The following is a 24,152-nucleotide window of genomic DNA, read 5'->3' on the forward strand; positions in this document are numbered from 1 at the left end:
TTTTCACTGTAGGCTTCGCACATTTAAGTTCTTGCCTGTACGTCGGTATTAAGTGAATTAAGCAGTGATCAGACGAGCCCAAGGCTGCACGAGGTATAGCACGGTATGCGTTTTTTACCGTGGTGTAGCAGTGGTCTAAAGTATTATTTTCCCTGGTAGGACAGTCGATGTGCTGCTTGTATTTAGGGAGTTCGTGGTTGAGTTTAGCTTTGTTAAAGTCCCCGAGAATAATGAGGGGTGAGTCGGGGTGTTTTTTTTCAATTTCGTTGACTTGATCGGCGAGCGTTAGCAATGCGGCGTTCGTGTTAGCTTGAGGCGGAATATAGACGCCAGCGAGAATGAATGATGCGAACTCACGTGGGGAGTAGAATGGTTTACAGTTTACGAATAGCGACTCCAAATGCGGGCTGCAGTGTGTGCTGAGCACCGTGACGTCCGTACACCATTTTTCGTTGATATAGAGGCATATCCCGCCGCCCTTTGTTTTCCCCGATGATTCCATGTCGCGGTCCGCTCGATGAATATGGAAACCGGGAAGCATAACAGCGCCATCGGGTACAGCGTTGCAAAGCCAGGTCTCCGTGAAGCACATGGCCGCGGAACGTCCGAAGTCTTTACTGGTCTTTAACAGAAGATGAAGCTCGTCCATTTTGTTGGGTAGGGAGCGTACATTCGCGAGGTGGATCGACGGGAACGCCAATCTGTGTCCTCTCTTGCGGAGTTTCACCTGAATGCCTGCTCGCTTCCCTCTGTGGCGACGCTTCCGTCTCCATGCGCCGAAAACCGCGGACGCCGCTCCGGTGAGTAACTCGGGGAAAAAACTGAGCGGATATTCGAAAGTTGGTGACAGAAAGTCCGGAGTAGACTCCTTGATGGTTAGCAGGTCTCCCCTTGTGTAAGTGAGTCGTGTAAGGTCTCCAAAGACGGACGAAAAACACAAAAACAAAGACAATACTAGAGAGCGCGTTACCGAGGCGACCACACTGGTAGGCGCCATCTTAGATAAGGGACCCAATACGTTTGGGTCTGCCACGTCGGACCGGCATCTTCCCCCACCATCGGAGCCAACTCACCACCAGGTGGTGATCAGTTGACAGCTCCGCCCCTCTCTCTTTACCCGAGTGTCCAAGACATGTGGCCGCAAGTTCGATGACACGACCACAAAGTCGATCATCGAACTGCGACCGAGGGTGTCCTGCTGCCAAGTGCACGTGTGGACACCCTTATGCTTGAACATGGTGTTCAAGTCCAATAACAGAAAACCGCTCGGGTTCTGATCGGGGGGGCCGTTCCTCCCAATCACGCCCTTCCAGGTCTCACTGTCATTGCTCACGTGAGCATTGAAGTCCCCCAGCAGAACGATGGAGTCCCCAGCGGGAGCGCTCTCCACCACCCCCTCCAAGGACTCCAAAAAGGGTGGGTACTCTGAACTGGTGTTTGGTGCATAGGCACAAACAACAGTCAGGACCCGTCCCCCCACCCGAAGGCGGAGGGAGGCTACCCTCTCGTCCACCGGGGTGAACCCCAACGTATAGGCGCCGAGCCAGGGAGCAATAAGTATACCCACACCTGCTCGGCGCCTCTCACCGTGGGCAACTCCAGAGTGGAAGAGAGTCCAACCCCTCTCGAGATGACTGGTACCAGAGCCCAAGCTGTGCGTGGAGGCGAGTCCGACTATATCTCGTCGGAACTTCTCGACCTCACACACCAGCTCGGGCTCCTTCCCTGCCAGAGAGGTGACATTCCACGTCCCTAGAGTCAGCTTCTGTAGCCGGGGATCGGATCGCCAAGGTCCCCGCCTTCGGCTACCGCCCAGCTCGCATTGCACCCGACACCTATGGCCCCTCCCACAAGTGGTGAGCCCATGGGAAGGGGGACCCACGTTACCCTTTCGGGCTGTGCCTGGCCGGGCCCCATGGGTGCAGGCCCGGCCACCAGCCGCTCACCTTCAAGCCCCACCTCCAGGCCTGGCTCCAGAAGGGGGCCCCGGTGACCCGCGTCCAGGCAGGGGAAAACGTAATCCAATCATTTTACTCATCATAGGGGTCTTTGGTGCCGTGCTTTGTCTGGTCCCTCACCTAGGACCCGCTTGCCATGGGTGACCCTGCCAGGGGCGTGAAGCCCAAGACAACTTAGCTCCTAGGATCATTGGGACACACAAACCCCTCCACCACGATAAGGTGACGGCTCAAGGAGGGGTTAGGTCATCTCATTTTAGCCAATCTTAGCTTAACCTACCCTAGCCTACTTCATCCAAGCCTGTTTTTTAACTGTTTCCGCAAACCTTCTCTATACCCAACCTCGTCAAGCTTTGTTGATTCATTTCAGCCTGTTTTAGCTTGCTCGACAAACCTTAGTTTAACCTATCCTAGCCTCACTTAGCTTCCTTTAGTGTAGCTTTGCTTAATATCTTTTAGCGTCTTTTATCTTAAAATATCCTAGCCTCGTTTAGTAGTTTAGTCCATCTCATTTTAGCCAATATTAGCTCAACCTAGTCAAGAATATGCGTAAGTTCATATCAGCCTGTTTTAGCTTGTCTCCACTAACATTAGCCCAAGCTAGCCTAGCCTCGCTTGGCCTCACCTTTAAATTAGTTTCGCATAGTGTCTTTTGTTTCGTCCCAGCTGACCATAAGTTAACTTCTCCCAGTTAACATAGCTTCTCTTTGCGCTGCTTAGCTAATCTTCTAGGCTAGCTTTAGCTTAACCTAGCCTAGTTCATCTTTGTATAGGTAAGATGATTTTAAGACTTTCTTCTCTCAGTTTAGCTTAGTCTTTGTGTATGTTTGCTGAAACAAGCTAAAATAGTCTAAGCTTAATTTATCTCAGCCTTTTTCAGCTTGTCTCAGTTATCCATAGCCTTACCCGAGCGTAGTTCATCTTAGTATCGTTTAGCTGATGTTATTTTAGCTAGCTTAACCTCTTTCCTCAGTTCATCTTGTGATACTATACATTAGCTGAGATGAGCTAAAATTGGCTAAACTTATCAAACATTATCTTAACCTATCCTCTGCTTATCTTATTTTAGCCTGTTTCAGATTGCTTCAGTTAATATAAAATTGGTTCTTATTTTAGCTTCCTTAGCCGCTGTTCGCTCAGCTTGTCTTTTGTGTGTGTGTGTGTGTGTATGATATTTTAGACAAGCTAAAATAGGCTCATTTTAGTTTAATCTAGTTTAGCTTTGATTCGTTTATTGAAAAAAACTTAAGGGATCAAGTTGCCCAACTCGGACTAATCTGGCTTAGTGACTAAAACGCTCTCATTTTTTTATTATTTGCACAACAGTTTTCTTGTACAAATTACAAGTTGTAATTTGGGTACAAACTCTTAAGTGGTGCTAAAATTACATAATATATAATCGACAACATCAAATAATTTCTTTAATGAATAAAGAATAAAATGTATGACCTACCTTAAATTAAAGGTTGATACATTCGAGGTCATCATCAGAAAATAGATTTTCATCTTTCTGAAGTTTACTCTCAAAGGTACTAAAGAACTACTAAAAATCCACAGGAAGATCACTGGCCAACATACTGACACATGATGACTTAATACTTGGAAATGGGATTTTAAACTACTTATGTGTCTGTTTGTTTTTTGTTTTTTTTGTTTTGTCTTGAATGACTTCAAGTTGTCTCGCCCTTTGGATGCATACCACCTTATATACACACATCTAACGTTACCTGCATCCCCTGCCTCTGTGTATTTATATTTGACCATATTTATTTCGGAACCACCCATGTGTTAATCATTGCAAAATCATCAGCAGCAGCGGCCATCATCAGGTTGCTGTTGATGCGTCCGCTTACAAACAACTGTAGCAAATAACCACTTATCTCCTGAATGGTGCTTTCCAAGACTACTAGAATGATTACCTCGCAAACACTGGCCGTCAGGGTTTGGCTTACAAATATAGGATTGTCAATGTAGCCGCAAAGGTGGTCAGTTACGCACCGTACGGGCAAAAGTTCTGGGACAATAAATCGGGGGTTGTTGATATTTCCCAACCTTTATTGAGCCAAGGCATATATCTTATATTGGAAAAATGGGAAATGTACTTTCTCAGTGTGAAATCTTGGCATGTTTAGTTAAACACAAAGCTATTATTCTGTTATATGAATGGCAACAGGTGGATACACAGTTTTGGCATCTAATGGAAGAAAGAGCATTTAATGTCCTGGCTGCCACTAAATATCGCTGGCATTGATAGATATTTGTAAAAAATAAATAACCATTTTCGGACCAAGTGAGTTAAATTGGATAATTGCTCGCACAGTGATTGGCAATCACTGGATTAGACTAGTTTATCTACCTATCTTAGCAAGACATTTGGGACAATTGTATTTCTAAAAATGTAATAATATTGTTGAAACAAGCATATGTTTTTATTTGAATCAATTACTTTTTAACTTCCTTTGTGTCCCATTACTTTTGTCCTAGCAGTGTGTCACCATAAGAAGTGCTACTACCGCGTGTCATGCAGCCTAACCCGTTGTTTAAAAAAAAAAAAAAGCTTTAACCAAAGTTAGAGGTTAGATGCAGTTTTATTATTGTTATTGTTCTCTTATAAAACAGCTTGCATTGGTTGAAATAATAATTAAAAAAAAGAATATTAAAAAAAGTCAATGAGCAGCTAGAAAACCTTCATTCATATCAATGAAGGCCAACTGTGCTATGAGGTCTGTATCAGAAAATGTAAAGAATACTTGACGCACTATGTGCCAGACATTTTTGTAGAGATGTAATCCTGTTCTCTGTAATAACCGTGAAGATTTGTAACTTATATGTGTTATTGTTTGTAATATTCATACTTGAACCGTGTGCTAAATATGAAAGATGGGCATTGAACAGAGACGTGAGCACGCTCATCTACCTGCCTTTTTATCCAAAGATTTTTTTTTTAAAGAATGCTAATGTTACCTACACAGTATGTACAGTACAGTATGTAGCCTGTATAAAAATGAATGATTTATTATGGTGCTGTGTTACTAATTGTACCAATACTGTATGTCTCGCCACTACTAACACTTTTGAAAAATAAGGAATAATAAATAATGGAATGAAAGTGTTTCCATTTGTGTTCTTTTCACAAACACTACTTTCCAAATGATCAGTAACTACAGTTTGGACAGAACCTCTCTGGTCCTGCATGCACATTTAGCCTTCCATTGGCAGTTTGTCAGGACTTTTTTTGCACTGCAAAAGTGGATTGGATGACACGAGCGTCCAGTGCAGTGACTGATGCGAAACTTTGACATCAAACATTATAGTGGCCACATATTTCTTCCCTGCGCTGCACTTCTGGCCTTCCATTGGCAAGTTTTGAGGCCTTTATTTTCGCATTCACCACAGCTGACCAGTGGGTGGCATTGGATGAACTTTGACATCGGTCACTACATGAGCAAGATATTCCTTCCCGGGGTGCTAAACAGGGTTAGGGTTTCAAAACAGTGTTAGTGTTTTAAAGTAGGGTTTCAAAACATAGATATGGCTTCAAGTGAGTTTTAGGTTTTCAAATTTATGTTTCAAACCAGGGCGAGGGTTGCAAATTCGGTTTTCAAAATAGTTTTAGGGTTTCAAAACTGGGTTACGGTTTCAAATTAAGGTTTAAACAGGGTTAGGATTTCAAATTAGGGTCTCAAAACAGGGTTAGAATCTCAAACAGGGTTAAGGTTAAAAACAGTGTTAGGGTTTCAAAGTAGGGTTTTAAAGCAGGGTTAGGGTTTCAAAACAGGGTTAGGGTTTCATAGTAGGATTTCAAAACAGTGTTAGGGTTTAAATAAGGGTTTCAAAACAGGGTTAGGGCTTCAAAGTAGGGTTTCAAAACAATGTTAGGGTTTCAAAGTAGGGTTTCAAAACAGATATGGTTTCAAGTGAGTTTTAGGTTTTCAAGTTTATGTTTCAAAAAAGGATTAGGGTTTCAAAACAGGGTTAGGGTTTCAAAGCTGGGTTTTAAAACATGGTTCTCTATTTAAAATTACGGTTTTAAAATCAGGGTTAGGGTTTCAAATTAAGGTTTTGAAACGGTTAGGGTTTCAAATTAAGGTTTGAAAACAGGGTTAGGGTTTCAAAGTAGGGTTTGAAAACAGGGCTAGCGTTTAAAATGATATTTTTAAAATAGGATTAGGGTTTCAAAACAGTGTTAGGGTTTCATAGTAGATATTTCAAAACAGGGTTAGGGTTTCAAAGTAGGGTTTCAAAACTGTTAGGGTTTCAAAATAGTGTTAGGGTTTCAAAGTAGGGTTTAAAAACAGGGTTAGGGTTTCGAAGCTGGGTTTTGAAACATGGTTCTCAATTTAAAATTACGGTTTTAAAATCAGCATTAGGGTTTCAAATTAAGGTTTTGAAACGGTTAGGGTTTCAAATTAAGGTTTGAAAACAGGGTTAGGGTTTCAAAGTATGGTTTGAAAAAAGGGCTAGGGTTTCAAATTATGGTTTTAAAATAGGATTAGGGTTTCACATTAGTATTTCAAAACAGGTTTAGGGTTTCAAAGTAGGATTTCAAAACAGTATTAGGGTTTCAAAGTAGGATTTCAAAAGAGCCTTAGGGTTTGAAATTAGGCTTTTAAACCAGGGCTAGGGTTTTAAAGTAGGGTTTCAAAACAGGGTTAGGGTTTCAAAACGGGGGTAGTCTTTCAAAGTAGGGTTTCAAAACAGGGTTCGGGTCTCAAATTAGGTTTTCAAAACAGGGTTGGGGTTTCAAAGTAGGGTTTCAAAACAGAGGTAGGGTTTTAAAGTAGGGTTTCAAAGCAGGGTAAGGGTTTTAAAACAGGGTTAGCGTTTCAAAACAGCAGTAGTGTTTCAAATTAGGGTTTTATAACAGGTTTCGTGTTTTAAAGTTGAGTTTCAAAACAGTGTTAGGGTTTCAAATTAGGGTTTCAATATAGTGTTACGGTTTCATAATAGTATTTCAAAACAGGTTTAAGGTTTCAAAGTAGGGTTTCAAAACAGGTTTAGGGTTTCAAAGTAAGGTTTGAACACAGCGTTAGTGTTTCCCATTGTAATTGTAATAAAAACTGATTTTATTGTCATTCGTCGATATCGTTATTTAACATTGTCAAATTAGAAAATCTATTTGCTGGAGTTTTGAATGGTGTTTACATTCCCTTCGAATGTTTTGGGGTTGAATTGCTTCTTCATCGTCAAGCCCTCGGGCGTTGCGAGGGAAAACCCCTTGTTTTAGGAAAACTTCCTATCTTGACTACAAAACGAATGCAGTTATAAAGTGCGAATTTCATGAATTCTTTCGCTTGGCAAGTGCATTTGGTACCAGCGGGTTCATGCCCTTCCAGGTGTACAATTATCAGGGATTGACGGACTTCGCTCCACGTCGTCCATTCATCCCTGATAATCGTACACCTCGTCGGGCATTAACCCTGACGTATACGCGTACGATCTCTCGATCGTCGTCATAACTTATAATAGCTACATGTAAATTCTCTGACGACCGGACATCAATTCCGGACAGAATGACTGGTTGGCGAAGGATCTCAAATGGAAAGTTCGATGCAGACTTAATGCGAAATGGTCTGACATCTCCGACATGGAGGAGGCGGCACTTGTGAACTACATCAGAATGATACAAATCAAGTTACTCAAATTTCACAAATTAGATGATTATTTTTTTTTTTACTGAGAAATCTCAAATGTGTAGGACATCAAAACTCGAGCGCATAGAAGAAAACAGCTAACTGGATATCTGGCTACCGTAGTGACATCTGTGCAAGTCTCTCATTCAGACTTCCCCCCCCCAGTATTTCTTCCTTCCTGTGGTTTCCGAACCTGAAGGGTCCTCCAATGGATTGTGTTCCACCTAAGAGGTTCCACTGTATGCGCTTGTGTTTATGATTTCAAACGAACACGTGAGCGACATAAGAAAAGCAGCGTTTTCACGGCATTTGTTCTCCAGGACAAAGGTGCGGGTACCCCGGCAGAAGGCCGTGTTTATGCAGCACTTGCTTTCATGGAGATAACTTTGTGCGTTGAAAACAGATCCCCTGGTCCAGACGGCTGCCTCTGTTTCTCAAAAAAATAAATACAAAATAAAAATATAATCTAAGGATTTAGGGACCTGAAGCATGACGGTCACTCGCCTTCAGAGCAATTTCCCCCCTGCTCCGCCATCTAAAAAGTCTCACTTATCTCCCCCCCCCCCCACACTCAGGAAAAGGCTTCTCGGGCATAAAACAAGACCGAACCGCAAAGAGAATTGTCATAAAAGAGACGAGGGTGATTGATGTTTACGATGAAATGCATTCTGCACATTCCTGCATGATCTGCAGCTGCTCGGAAAGAATGCTAACATTTGAAATTCTAAAAAAAAGTAATATAATTTTTTTTTTTATTGCATCAAAGAGACAGATTTACAATTTGAATGAACTGCATGTTTCATAACCTTTAATAGAATGCAATCTTTGCCAATTCCTTGAAGTATTCAGAGTATTTGATTGGGAATCTGCTGTTGAATTTATGGTCAGCTTGCACCGAGTGACCCCAAAAGAAGTGTTTTATCCTGGGTAAACAGTGACCTCTAGTGCATCAAATTGGATACTGCACCCGCCGACTGGGGAAATTCATGTCAATTTATGTAGGAGTATATTTAATAACAATAATGATGATGATAGTAATAATATTATTATTAGACTTTCCAGAAATAAGGAAAGAAATGATAATTATATGATAAAATAGAAATAAATGAATACATAATATGTAATAGTAATGACGATATTACACCTATAAAAACGAATTTAAAAAATAATAATAACAACATGAAAAAAATCTAATAAAAAGTACTAATATAGTAATAATAATGTAGGGGGACACACTAGCTGTAGTAACCACGTACCGCCAGCAGATGGTGGTAAAGCGTCATACACCTTCTGATGTGGGTGACGCTTTTATTTTTTTTCAAGATTCGAAGTCGCTGCTCGTTTTTATCTTTTAAACGTATTTTTAAATATGTTTATGTTAGTTATTAGGTATTCTATATTGAAAATAAAGCACAAATTGTGGTTTTAGCTTAGGGGCTGCTCCTCTGGAGTTGTGAAGCATAATTTATTTATTTTTTTATTAAATCACTGTGGTAAATCCAAATTGACAGTGTATTTGTAAAATGACATATATATATTTAAAAGTGTGCCAATGTGAATGTAGACGCTACATGCTAACACACATCACAATCATCTATTTATGAAGAAATTAGGTCAAAAACTCCATGACGTTAGCACTGATGCTAACGTTAAAACAGCACAAGCAGTGTCCCGGCTGGTCCGATAGAGCACTAAAGTATTCAATTTGGAATCAAATTCCTATGCTTTGTTGCTCTAACCCATTGTATACCTCCCCCGTATTCATCTACGCGCTATTGAACCTCCTCCCCTGATGCCTGTCGATTTTTGAACGATATCTGGCACATGATGATGAAGTAGGGGTTACATCATCATCCAAGTCAGTATGGTTGCTGTGAAATGTCGCATTGGTATGTGCTTTTAATCAGTTTTGGTTTGATCAAACTTTGCGGCAGTACTTACCTTTGGCGTACAAAAATCCCTAATGATTTTGAACAATGTCCAACACAAGATGGTTGAGGCAGTATAGTGGTTAAATCATCATTCAACACAAAATAGTTGAGGCAAAAAAAAAAAGAAGCTGAATTCGAATGTGTTTCGAATCAGTTTTCAGTTGATCAAAGTTTGAGAGAAATATTCATTTTAATCGGACAGCTGGAGTCACAGCGCATGTTATCACATGTCCTGGTCACCTTTCTACCAGTAAACAACTTCCGTAGATCGGATTATTAGGAAATATATCGAAGCAATAACTGATTTTGAAAAAAAAAACATTTCCTATCATGTATATAAAGTTTCTCGTTGGCATTTTACTGTTCAAGCACGGTACTGATTTTGAAAGACATCATACACAACCTGTGCAAGGTAGCCAAGGTCAATGGAAGCGACACGATCAGTCATTAATTTATGTTCAAGCAAGAACCCTGTGTTGTTGCTGTGTTTTTATTTTATTTTATTTTATTTTATTTTTTTTACAATAGCATTGTTTTAGGACCTGAACACAATTAGCAGTGGCACAGTGTTTTCCTCATAGAAAATACGTTCCGCCTGTAAAAAGTTGGTCCGTGTCAGCATAGTTTGGAAAATAGGAGTCAAAGTTCCTCATATTGTCAAAGCAGGAGGAGCCTTCATGACCAGCAGAGAGGGGCTTTGGGGAAAGCTGAGCTAATTATTTTTAACAGCTTCAACACTCTGGAGGGCTTTTTAATGTTGTGGTTCATGGAGTCGGGGTATGAATTTTTGAAAATGTTTTAAAATAATGTCACTCTTTTTGTGTAGCTACTCACGTCAATGACAAGACTGCTGGGTGTCCATTTTCATTGATTGATGACTGAATAATTAAAAAAAAATAAATCACCAAGTATATAAAATGAGGCTTCAAAATCGTGACAAATCCAGCCTTTGTCTCCGCTCTCCAACGCTGTGGGCATCCGCTGAAACCACGCCGCTTTGAAAAATGGATGGTTCTTCGGCTAACAACTTTCTTATGCCGTCCGTCCCATCGCTATGAGACGCAAAAATATATCACCTTAAGCCTCTGAAATACATGTGGCTGAAATACATCTCACGTAATGGGGCTTGCCATGGCGGAATGCGAAGCCCTAGCCATTAGCTAGCTTGCGAGCTAACAGCCTCCGGGGGCCTCCTCCCGATGGCGTGCTTATCTGCGCTTGGGAGTTTAAAAGAACAACACTAAGCTGTCCCGTAAATTGCGGCATCCAGGGAAGATGCATTTTCCGCTAATAGGCATAGCTAGCTAGCTAAATAACAACCGCGCCGGATAACCACAGGTGCGAATGAAGGTGCTCAAGTTCTTATATAGCGGGGGAGGAGGGAGTATGTCACTGTGCGCCATTTTAGCCATGCCAAATTTTTTTTTATAAAAAATCAGGTAAACTGAAATGTTTACCAACTGTTTTTGAGCTATATCTCTACAATAAAGTAATGTATTGTTCTCAGTCTTTGCACGTTTTCAGCAATTATCTTGTCAGCAGATTCTGGTTGGAATCCCCCTGGAACATTTTGAAAAACACGCATGTTAGGTTCATCGAAGACTAAATCGTCCATAGATGTGAGTGTGCTTGGTCGTTTGTCTGCGTACGTGCTGTTGCGATTAGCTGGTGAACCGTCCAGGGAGCATCCCACTTCTGTCGCTGAAGTCAGCTGCGAAAGCTCACCCGAGACCCATATGAGAACAACAACAAAAAACCTTTCTTGGATGTAAACATTCCCTAAATTACCCCCCCAAAAACTAATCCTGTCTATTGTGTCAGACTGAATTACAGATGATTTTGAAAAATTTCACAGAACCGAATTTGAGCGCTAACAGCTGTTTGCAAACATCAAACATAACCAGCGTGCATTAACTTCACATCGAAACAAAAATCAACCCAAAGTTCCCTGCCTCGCTTCAAAAGATGCTCACAAATCAAACGCGTTTCACACGGACATCTCGGAATTTCGCATGAAATGTAAGTGGAATAGACATTCACAAGCTCTTCACACGCCGCGCGACGGCCAAAACGGGATTTGTGAGTCACGATGTCGACCTCCCAGCTACTCGCCCGCACTGGCGCAAAAAGCGGCACTGTCTATCAGCCGCCATAAGGAGCCCATTTTACTGGGATTTATTGGCCCGGAAGACGTGTTAGACGTGATTACATGTGTTCTGGTTCAAAATAATACCACAGAAAAATGCACAAAAACATGCCACATTCAATGCATCAGTCAGAGAACAATACATGCTAATAAAACAATGATGGAGGAGAACAACGCTCTCCAATATAGGGCAGATTGAGGGCCTTTGCAGCAAAATGGACACTATGGGACTATAACACTGCAGTGTCCATAGCTAAGGCACACTGACAGGTAAGCCAACGATAGCGTTAGTGTTAAATGGGGAGCAGAAGTCAACAACATGTTTGTTGTGTTGCTTTCCTGTTACTTAATTTTTTTCCCACACGTTCGAAATAAAGAATTCACTTTCAAACAAAATAGAAGCTTCTATCTTGCGATATGTTAGCATTCCAACTGTTGGCATGTTAACATTTTGTCCTCTCATTTGATTTTTCAAATAGTAGGGTACTAATATCAAGCTATCATTCTATCTATCTATCTCATAGGCGTGATGCGAAATCTTTACATGTCTGCTTTTGTACTTTCTTTACACGTCGCTAAGATATGTTGCTATATGTAAGCGTAGCCAATGTTAGCACGTTAGCATTGAACCAAGTCTCATGAGCCTTTTGAAATAGTACTGGGATGATGTAAAATCTATGGAGGACTGACTCAGTGCTTTTGTTACTTATGTTACTAAGCTATCCTGCTAAATTAGCATACCAACTGTTAGCATTGTATCTAGCCTCATTGGAATTTTCAAATAGTACTAGTACTAGTAGGCATGATGTGAAATCTTTACAATTCTGCATTTGTACTGTCTTTACACATGTTGCTAAGCAATTCTGAAGAAGAAGGGGGGAAAAGCCTGTTTATCTCCACGGTAACCATGTACAATATACAACTTTTGCACAAAGGGCTTATCTATTTGGGTGATAAAAGTACTTTTAAAGGCATTTTTTTTCTTGCTGAAGCCAGCTCAGAACCAGAGTGGCTATCAAAGAGCCACACAGCGAGGCCTCCCGGTGCGTTGCACTGATGCTTTCTGAGATAGTCGCTACATAGTCAAAGCAAAATCCCAGTGTTGTCAGCCTCCCGCCCGTCACACCTTTACACCTCTCTCATCTTGAACTATTGTTGCACTGGCCCTTCACTGACATGCCGTTATCCCCCGCATGAATCCACACACGCAACAAGGCTGACAGGGATCCTTTTCTCTCAAAAACAAAAGCTTCAAACTACTCAGACAATATAAGTACAATGGATGTCTGGACTAAGCATCTTAAATGATTTTTCCCCAAGCAAAAAAATAGGGCCAATTAGAAACTTGTTTTCCCTCTTTTTTTAATCATACTTATTATGATTAAAAAAAAAGAGGGAAAAAAAGTTTCTAATTTAACATTGACGCAAGAATGTTATGCACGTTTGATCTTTGCATAAAGGTCGCGTGTGTACACACAAGATGCTTATTAAACCAGGAGGTGGAATTTTTCCTCCATCTGATTTCTATCAGGTGCAAGAGCATGAATGGCTAATTTTGCCGATAGAAGCGTTTTTATTAGAGAGCCGGTGGAAATGATAGAGTTGCTTTAAAAGCTTTAAAAGGCACAGGCCGACTGGACTTTTGAGTCTACAGCTGCTCCCCATATAAAGTTCCCAGGTACTTCACCAGGAATTCAGTACATCCCAAATAAAGACAACGCGCTGAAATACTGTCCACCTGGTGACAAATAAAAGAGTAAGCAGCATCCTGACTCTGTTAATGACTGCAGGGCATACACTATCATAAGAGTGGACTGTTTAATGCACATTTACAACCGGCCTGCAACTTTTGTCGAGGGGAAAACCCCACAAAATAGACGGAGAGAAAAATAACAGCACTTTTTCAAAGAAAAAGTTCAAAGTATCAGTCATGAGAATATTTTTCTGCAATATTTTTTAGAACATTTTTAAACCACAAAATCAAAATAAAATGTGTAATAGTGCACAAATAAAACCACAATTTCAAGAAAAAAAATGATGACAATATTTTTTTGAAGTTGTTCTTATTACGAGAATTAAGACCAATTCTACACTGATGGTGTAGTGGTACACTTGCCTGACTTTGGTGCAGGTAGCATGGGTTCAGTTCCCACTCAGTGACGGTGTGAATGTTTGTGCGAATGGTTGTCCGTGTCTATATGTGCCCTGCGACTGACTGGCGACCAGTTCAGGGTGTAGTCCACCTTTCGCCCGAAGTCATCTGGGATAGGCTCCAGTGTCCCGCGACCCTAACCAGGATAAGCGGTGTTGAAAATGGATGGAAGACCAATTCTATAAAGACAAAGTCATTATTATTTGAGAGAAAAAAAAATGTTCATAAGGACTTTGCAGGCACGAGAATATCCATCCATCCATCCATCCATTTTCTGAGCCGCTTCTCCTCACTAGGGTCGCGGGCATGCTGGAGCCCATCCCAGCTATCATCGGGCAGGAGGCGGGGTACACCCTGAACTGGTTGCCAGCCAATCGCAGGGCACATACAAACAAACAACCATTTGCACTCACATTCACACCTACGGGCAATTTAGAGTTGTCAATTAACCTACCATGCATGTTTTTGGGATGTGGGAGGAAACCGGAGTGCCCGGAGAAAACCCACGCAGGCACGGGGAGAACATGCAAACTCCACACAGGCGGGGCCGGGGATTGAACCCCAGTCCTCAGAACTGTGAGGCAGACGCTCTAACCAGTCGCTCACCGTGCCGCCGACACGAGAATAGTCATAGTAAAAAAAAAATTATAATTTGAGTTTTTGTGTCCACACAAACTTTCGAAAATAGTCTTACTTTTTCAAGAAAGGTTGTTGATTTATAAGAGATTTTTTTCATTATTGTTAAACAATTTAATTGTAATTTTACAAATAAAGCAAGAATAATTTAGGATAATTGTTTCATAGTGTTGTAATTATTACGACAATTAAGTTGTATTTTTAAAGATAAGTCATTAATTTACCAGATTATTATTATTATTATTAATTTATTTTAATTTTAAAACGAGGTTGGCAAAACGTTTCTATTTTTCACAAAAACTTTTGGAAAAAAGGAGCCAGACCCCAATTTTTTTTCTTAACATTACATTTAAAATAATGTTTAAAGTTGTAATACTGCAAGGAAAAATATTTGTTTTCAAGAAAAGTTGTAATGTGACAAGAAAAAGTGTTTTAGAAAGAGTGGTAAATATTATGAGAATAGTTAGAATAGCTGTAATACAATTAGAAGACAGTCCATTTATTTCAATAAAATGTCCAAAAAGTAGTACTATTATTTTTAAGAATTAAGTAATTTTTTGAAAGAATTGTCAAAGTAAAGCTGTTAACGAGGTCAACAGGTTTATTTCAACAACTATGTGAAGAAAGTTAAAGCAAAAAATCATCGGAACAACGGCTCGTATCTTGAGTCACTAGCATCTCATTCTTCATCTGGATTCTTCTGTATGTCCTGGATATGTACAGCATTGGATATTCAAAATCTTTGGAGATGACCACTGAACTCATTTGCATCTCTCATCTTGTGTGGATATCATTTAAAAGCAATAGTTGGTTTGAAATGAACAAAGTGTGAGGCCAAAGAGAGCAAGAATGCTAACGGTTTTCCCCCGACAAATCAGATTTGCAAAAGCCTGCAGCGTCCGCTAACCTCTGATTTTCTGATTTGCTTGGTACATTCCGCAGACTTGGCAGCCAGCGAGACGGCGAGTGCCTCAGGAACCATCTGACGTGGGCATAAATACTTTCCAAGGGTAATTGACCCTTTTTTTCCCCTGCACGCCACCATCAAAAGAGGTCGAGCCCACGTAGACGCCGACGGCCTCTGATTAAACACGTTTCCAGGCCAATCTGCTGAAGGCGTACGAGATGTGTTTCATTAAAGACATTTGCACCCGGAAGTGATGTGGCGGGCCAACTTCTTCAAGAAAGCGGAGCAAACACCAGCTTTGCTTTCCAAAACTGATGTGTGCCGTGTGGAGGGAGCGCCAGTGCAGCCGGCAATGACAAAAGATGACATTGGCGTGTTCGTTTTATGCCACCGCGCTCAGGGGGCCTCCATTATGAGGCTGTCACACAACATTAGGCCAGACCGCAGACACTTTCATGTGTGGATTACCATTCACCCTTTGCAGATAATAGATATTTGCCTTGGCTAATCCGTTCCTCTGTTGATTTTGTTGTTGTTGCTGCTTCTTTTAATAACTTCTTGCGAGCAAGCACATTTTTAGCACAAGAATGTCTAAAATGTAAGAAGCTGGAACAAAGACACAGTTAAGCCATTTACGATGGCAAGTACAGTGGATACGGAAAGTATTCAGACCCCCTTAAATGTTTCACTCTTTGGTAAATTGTAGCCATTTGCTAAAGCCATTTCAGTTAATTTTTCCCTCATTAATGTACACACAGCACCTCATATTGACAGAAAAAAACCAAATTGTTGAAATGTTTGCTGATTTATTAAAAGAGAAAAACTTAAATATCACACAGCCATAAGTATTCAGACCCTTTGCTGTGACACTCATATATTTAACTCGGGTGCTTTTCATTTCTTCTGATCATCCTTGAGATGGTTCTACACCTTCATTGGAGTCGAGCTGTGTTTGATTATACTGATTGGACTTGATTAGGAAAGCCACACTCCTGTCTATATAAGACCTTACAGCTCACAGTGCATGTCAGAGCAAATGAGAATCATGAGGTCAAAGGAACTGCCTGAAGAGCTCAGAGACAGAATTGTGGCAAGGCACAGATCTGGCCAAGGTGACAAAAATATTTCTGCTGCACTTAAGGTTCCTAAGAGCACAGTGGTCTCCATAATCCTTCTCCAGAGTGTTCAGGACCTCAGACTGGGCCGAAGGGTCACCTGACAAGACTGACCCTAAGCACACAGCTAAAATAAGAAAGGAGTGGCTTCAGAACAACTCCGTGACTGTTTTTGAATGGCCCAGCCAGAGCCCCGACTTAAACCCAATTGAGCATCTCAGGAGAGACCTGAAAATGCCTGTCCACCAACATTCACCATCCAACCTGACAGAACTGGAGAGGATCTACTAGGAGGAATGGCAGACGATCCCCAAATCCAGGTGTGAAAATTAAGTTGCATCATTCCCACAGACTCATGGCTGTATTAGCTCAAAAGGGTTCTTCTCCTAAATACTGAGGAAAGGGTCTGAATACTTATGGCTGTGTGATATTTCAGTTTTTGTTTTTTAATAAATCTGCAAAAAAATTCAACAATTTAGTTTTTTTATTATTATTTATTATTAGAATTAAAGTCGTACTTTTCCCCCCCCAAAGAGTTGCAATATTATGAGAAGAAATTCAGCTTTTTTTTCAAGAACAACAATCATGAAATGATTAGCATTAAAGCTGCATTTCTTCCCCCAAAAGTGTAATATTACGACATTAAAATAATACTTTTGTAACAAAGTTCAACAATTATTACTTTTAAGCCATACAGGAGGCGTTTTTTTTTTTTTTTGAACGAGTTGTAATATTTTAAAAAAATGTTATTGCAAAGAAAAACTAATACAATTATTTGGTTGTGTACATTTTTTTTAGAGTTGTGATACATTGAGAATACAAAATTAAGTAAAAAAGAAATTCTACACAATTTTTATCTTTTAAAATAGACAACATTTCCAATCAGTTAGACTTTTGAATTGACAATTGTCATTTTGATTAGATACTAGATTTGACCTTAGCCACAATATGAAGCATTAATCAAAATTCATGGGGTTCTATAGTACAAAGATAAAGTCAATTCAAATACATACCCCCAAAATGGTACAATTAGGTATTCTCTGGGAAAACAAGCCTTAAAAAGTCAAACATCACCTAGAGTCAGCAAATCTTGTGAGACTTCAGGATTAGCTCCAGACCAGGAAATGGTCTGGCTGTTCAGTACAATATTAGTAATCAAATTAATTATTACTATCAATTACATACACACATTGATTTCTACCAGGCAGACAGAAATACAGTACACGCATCATACACTACCCGACAAACATGACGGACATGACATTTATGATAGAAAGGACTATAACGAAAAAAAATTTTTTTCAATGAGGACATCATAATTTAAACAACAAATACACACGTTTGGATACATTTATTATATGTTCATAGTTAAAACACCAATTTATAGACATGGCGTACGGGGATGTTTATGATGAAAACAACACATTTTTAGATGTCTTGTTTGGGCATATTACTTCCTACAAGACATCATAAAACATTAATTTGCATACTGTGTGTAAATTTATAATGACATAACTACAACATGAATTTCTAGACATTGTGTGGGGATATTTATCACACTAGTAAGCATTTTCAAAGACTTCCCGTGTACACTGTAGATTTCCTTAGCAGAGAGAAAAATAATCAATGTAATGACTTTAAAGATGTTGACATGTTTGGTGTCTGATGGTTTTTGGTCCTGGGCTTTGGCACTGGTGAGGGTTCTCTGGCAGCTGCTTGGTGCAGCTGTGGAAGGCTTTCACTGGGCGTAGAAGCACTCGTATGACAAGTTCTGGGTAAAGGTTCTGGAAACGCGGACGTAGGAAAGTCGGCGGGGTTCATGATCTTGTAATCTGGGCTGCTGAGCTCAGGTCTCTGCTGTTTTACAGAAACCATCCTGAGGTCCCCTTTGCCCGAGACACACCTGTCGCTTTTGCCACGTCCTTGGCGTTGACACAACATGGCGAGGATGACGAGCAGAAGAAGAAACACAGCCGCTCCTCCCCCCAGCACCGCGATCATCGTTTTAGAAGTAAAACAAAGCAGAACCGGTGTTGTTGCTGGTGAAGTCGGGGGTGGGTTTTTGCAGACTGGACGAACAGTGTCACTCCTCTCTGTGCTAAATCTGTTCTTCACCCTACATGCGAAATTATTTTCCTTGTTGAGGGATACGTTCAAAGTCTGCTTGGTCGCATCCAATAAGTTGATATCGTCAACGGTCCACGAAAAGGATAAGTCTTGAGGATTCGCCACGTGGCAGCTGAGATTGACAAATCCGATTTTCAGGTCGCAGACGTAACTGAGCCGCGGTTGTGACACCTTGTCCATCGTGCAGAGACGGCTGGTCCACAGCGTCACCAGGGTACGGTTTGGATGGCGGACTGTGGCCTGGTACCAGCCCCCACTGGAGAGCTTCAAGTTCTTCAGCAGAAGAGAACCGGTCTTAGAGACGTCCTCCGGCTTTCCGACAGACACTCTGGTTTGCTCCCGGTTGAAAACGATGGTGCCGTTGTGAGTCCAGCTAAGCACGTCCGTGTTGGCCAGCTGGTTGTAAACAAACGGAAGCTCCATCGTTTGTCCAACTGCCGCGTACAAGTCGCACATGTCCTTGTCGGAGGAGGAGAACGACAAGAATCCAGGCAGAACGATCGCTAGGAGCGTGACAGTATACATGACTCGAGATGGATCGTTCTCCCGAATTGAAGAATACTATAAAAACATCAGAACCAGTGCGAGATGCTACTCTTACTGTGAAGAAGTGACTGTTGTGAAGCCCTTGGAAAGAAGTGAATCTTCTACAGGAAGGAACTTGTGTTGGTCAAGTCTACTTTCAGTTCTCGGAAAACGGCAGCAAGCATTGTCATGTTGCAATACTTACAGACAAGACATGGGGAATATAGGTATATATAGATTTGTTTGGAAGGCACGTGGTATATTACGACTGGCAAGAGCTTGGCATCTTTTTTTTTTTTTTTTTAATAAAACTTTTGCAAATCTTATTGCATTTTCTTGTTTGTAAATTTGATTGAATAGATTTTGCACGGGCAGCACGGTTTGAATCTCAACTCCTCACTTCCTGTGTGGAGTTTGCATTTTGTCCCTGTTGTTGCGTGGGTTTTTTCTGGGTACTCCACTTTTCTACCACAGTTCAAAAACATACATTTGGGTCTTTGAAGACTAAATTATCCGTAAGTATTAATAGGAATGGTCGTTCACAATGAGATGTTTCAGAAAGCTTACAGTATACAGTATAACTAACCTGATGCTTTCTGCAGCCATTGCCCTTTTTTCCACAGGTATTTATATACATACTCAATGAGACAAGACTTGCTCGGGAGAGTCAGTGATGATTCATGGCTCTTAGAGTACGATCCTTATACCAAATGCCAGAGGAGAGGAAGAGTCCAACATCGCTGAGGCCGAAGAAAGCAAGACAGTCGGAGTCCAAAGTCCAAGTCATGTTGATGGAATTCTTCGATGTGTGGGGCATAGTCCACTGCGAGTTCTTGCCACAGGGCTAGATGATCAACCAGCACATCTTCAACGAGATCCTGCAGCGTTTCCTTCGCCGAGGGTGTGAGAAGATGGAAGAGTTGTGGCAGGACAACTAGTGACTGCTTCACCATGACAACATGCACCATGCCCTGAGCATCAGACAGTTCCTGATCGAGAAGAACATTGCCATGCTGGAGTAACCTCTTTACTCACCTGACCTGGCTCTGTGTGTTTTTGTTTTCTTCTTTCCCAAGTGCAATGGGTTCATCAAGGCTAACCTTTTTAAAGATGTGGACGACATGAAGATGGCTATGAACGGGGGAATGCACCTCCAGGGTGCATGAAGGCGTGGCAGAGAAGGCTTGGAAAGTGTGTTAGATTCCAGGGAGGTTAGCATAAAGGGAAACCTGTAGTTTGGATTTGAAATATGTACAGTACATCTCTGGTGACACCAGTGGTGGCGCTTTTCTGATACACCTCATATACAGTATGTGCCCTGTGATTGGCTCGCACTGCATACTGTTATATATAGTGCATTAACCATAAAATAACAGTATACTGTTACTAGCTCCAAATGCTAATGTTAGCCTATGCTACAAACATGATGTCCAGTTACTATTTGTCGTGCTAGCAAGCTTAGTCAGCCAAGCAAATAGCGGCTTGGCAGCTCTTGATGCGCTGGTTGACTTTTGCTTTGTGTTGGCTCTGGTGGATGTCACCTTTGAAGGCATAATGAACACCATTCTGCCTGTTTCTCTCTGAAATGTGCATTAAAAAATAAAAATAAAAGGTTAATAATTCTCAAGGGAGCACAGACAGTGGACACGTTTGCTCTGAAAACTTGATCGACTTGTAACAGAAACTAAGGGGAGGGGGCGTGTACCACTCCAGCACCAGTGCGGGGGGCGGGTCTTAGTGAAATGGTGAATTACTTTTGAAGATTAAAAAAGATAAAGTCGTAAAATGACTGAACAAAGAAAAGATTGCAGACACATTGGCTGGGTGGAAACATCATCTAAACAAATTTTGGTTTATGAGGTACAAACTGAGATTGCTTTAGTGACTCATCACATTCTAGGTAGCTTTCTGTAAATCCCCCAGCAGCGTTTCCCGTAAAGCATATTCTGTTACCGTTCAGAAATACCTTTATCGCTTTATAACTGACAGTGTTGAGTTTATTTTTTCGCTGAGCACCTTTCTCTAATTTCCTACAATTAGCGGTGATTCACATCAATTCTCTGTAAATCTCTGCACCGTCAAAGATCGGCAGAGCAGTAACACCTGTTTCTCTCAGCTTCGCCGCCATTACGCTTTTCCTTCCCCGAGGGAACAGATGCATGTAAAATGTTAGCTATGTCAGCGGGGGGCCGATGCGATGATTTCATCATCTTAATGATAGCATTGTTACCAAAGCATTCCATGAGTCAGCATTTTTTCCATCCTTCGACAAATGATAGTCTTTGTGCAAACTTTGCATGTGCATCTTTTAAATTTGGACATACAGTTACGACCATAATTATTCTTTATCTATATTATAATAGAATTAAAAGTTGTCTATTTACAAAAAATAAAAATGAAAAAAAATCATACACTCTCAGTACAATATTAATCTTATTTTAGTAAACTAATGCCAAAACTTTGACAATTACATTTTTCATCAAATAATCTTTAAATATTACAATGGGTTCTGATTCCAAAATAAAACATTGTGTAACACGGCTAGTGATACATTTGGTCTTTACATAAAATCCTGTCATATCATGATTCATGTAAATCTTTTTTATATCCCTTCTGCAATGTCTATTCTACAGTAAGAATGAAAACATTTTATTAAAATTTAAAGATGAAAAAAATAAACCTCAAAGTATGTTAGTTACCCAAACACATAAGCTCAAAAGAACTATAAATAAAAGGTCAATATTCAGAGCAACCCACCAAATTGCAGTGAGAAGAGAAAGGGAAAGGGGCACGCGGGCAGCGCCCTCTCTTCCCTAAAGGCCATCCAAACTGTTAGAGTCACGTCTGGTGAAAGTGCCTCTCAAGAATCCTGCAGTCAGACCGTTATGCATCCATCTGCGGCCCCTAAATTACACATCAGACCGACACCCTGGGACTGGAAGCTTGAGAGAGAAAGAAAGGAGGCCAATTAACCCGCGGACCGACTCTTTGGACCGCTGCCCAATTAAAAGGGCACATCACTGGTTTGATATTTGGCACAGAGGCTGAAATTGTACCCGAGCCACTAATCCCGGTAACGCTTAAATGAATTTACTTAGCAGTCGCAGTAAGCACATTGGGAATTCCCTGGTCCCATTCAGCAATTATGAGTTGATCTGCTTAACTTTTGGGTTTTCCCAAAGCTTCCAATTAGAGATTATTTGCAGGGGGAAAAAAAAGTGTTCTTAGAATGCATTAGGCTTGTCATTATAGAGGAATATTTGAATCTGTTAGTTAGTTAGAGCTCTCAATGTCATGAGGCACATTAGGGCACAATTGCGGTTTCTGTAATTTCTTTTTACACGATTAGGTGATTGGCCTACTGCCCAACCCCAGCAGTAGGTTGATTAATATTTGATTAATATATTAATTTTATTTCTTTTTTTAGTTAGTCCACATGTACAGTATACTTTTTAAAATTTTGATTCTTAACGTTATTTTTAATTGTGTCTAAACTTGCTGAAAATATCATTTTTAAAGATTTGTTGCATAAATGGACGCTTTGAATTTTTCAAACATTTTGGTGAATATAATGTCCATGAATTCAAAGATTTTTGGAGCGTTTGAACCATCACGGCTCATGTGAGCTATCAGCACACCTCACTAGACTTCATTCTTGCCAGTGTCAAAGGAGCAACTCCGTGTGTAACTGTCCTTTAGCTTTTGCCATTTTGGAGCATCTGATTCTTCCGTTACTACTCTTTCTTCTTCTTTGTATTTTCCAGTAGTCTGGATGCCATGTGGCATCATGCTGCCTCTCACAGGTCAGTCTGGATACTATTATTGGCGATATGCTTGTGTGTGTACTGTGTTGAGCATTTCGATTACACCAGTATTTCATGACATACTTGCGTGACAATTAATCTTCGAAATGAGGTTCATTCTATAGGTGACAGGAAGTGAGAGCACTGAAAACTACTGTTTTGTATACTGGATGACATTATGGACAAGCTGTCTATCTCTCACACAAGTAAGGAAACAACCATTTGTCATGCATCCCCTCTGAACACAGGCCAGTCGCTCCCACTACTTCCCCAAAATGGCCGCAGAGAGAAAGAACAGACCTTTGTTTTCTGACAGAGTTCAAGAGATCAGCGTTGATATTTCCTCTTGCATTACACGCTGCTCTAAACTGTCCTGGAGGAGGAGGAGAAAAATGAAGGGGGGGGGGGCTCCGCTTCAAACGCAAGACGGCGCCGAGGGCTTATCGTGCTTGTCGTCACCGAGGAGGAAGAGGCTCGTGTCGTGTCTGTTATGCTCAGGACCGGCTGCTTTTGGTCACCGAGGCACAATATCTTCTTAGTGGCCGGGCCGAGCATCTTTGATGTGAAAGGGGAGGCGCTGCACGGCGGGCGATCACTCATTTCCATCTCCTCTCAGAACAAACCTCCCATCGGTCGGTTGGAGTTCAAGTTTAAACAAAAGATTTTGTTGAATCATTTTGTTTTATTCTGTTATATTAGTCGCTAGCACTAAACAGTAAGATTCTAGTTTAAGAATGTCAACATCCACAACAGTTGAATGAGTTAGTCAAGTGTTAATGGCAACAAACAACACGGTGTTTATCAGTTTTCAGTTCAAATGGTCCTGTTACACAGCTCCTAATATTCTTACCCTGTTTATATCTTCCAAAAAACTAAACGTCTTGTCCGTTTCCTGTCTGGGATGAATCGGCTCACAAGAAGACAGGAAGCAAAAGATGCAAAGAGCTTTGAATAGCCTTAATCGTTTCATGTGGCTTCCAACGTCAAACAAAAAAAAAAAACTCTCATTGAAAAATGTTAAAAAAGTGCAGTTGTCTGGATCTTACCGAACACTGCAGGTGATCCGTTTGAGGTTTGGTGGTGATAAGCTTGTGATGATTTGGCGCTTGAGCGAAGACAGCCTCATGGGTGCAGCCTCAGCTGATTATATCGACATAAACTGCAAAACGATGAGCCCAAAGTTACGCAGTCATTCTCTATTGATGTTTGTAGTTTGCAG

At 40.9% G+C, this 24,152-nt stretch overlaps 1 protein-coding gene across 1 annotated transcript; it reads right to left on the bottom strand.

The window, feature by feature from the left end:
- Positions 1 to 17,812: 17,812 nt before the first annotated feature.
- LOC133477802 (uncharacterized) lies at positions 17,813 to 19,427 on the bottom strand. Its single transcript, XM_061772967.1, has one exon. The coding sequence runs from the start codon at positions 19,128 to 19,130 to the stop codon at positions 18,102 to 18,104; it is 1,029 nt and encodes a 342-aa protein (XP_061628951.1). The 5' UTR covers positions 19,131 to 19,427; the 3' UTR covers positions 17,813 to 18,101.
- Positions 19,428 to 24,152: the final 4,725 nt, after the last annotated feature.

The sequence above is a fragment of the Phyllopteryx taeniolatus genome, chromosome 5 (genome assembly GCF_024500385.1).
Source record: "Phyllopteryx taeniolatus isolate TA_2022b chromosome 5, UOR_Ptae_1.2, whole genome shotgun sequence".
Taxonomy (NCBI): Eukaryota; Metazoa; Chordata; class Actinopteri; order Syngnathiformes; family Syngnathidae; genus Phyllopteryx; species Phyllopteryx taeniolatus.

Excerpts from the sequence above, each read along its gene's own strand:
- LOC133477802 (XM_061772967.1), bottom strand. The coding sequence starts at position 19,130 with ATGTATACTGTCACGCTCCTAGCGATCGTTCTGCCTGGATTCTTGTCG.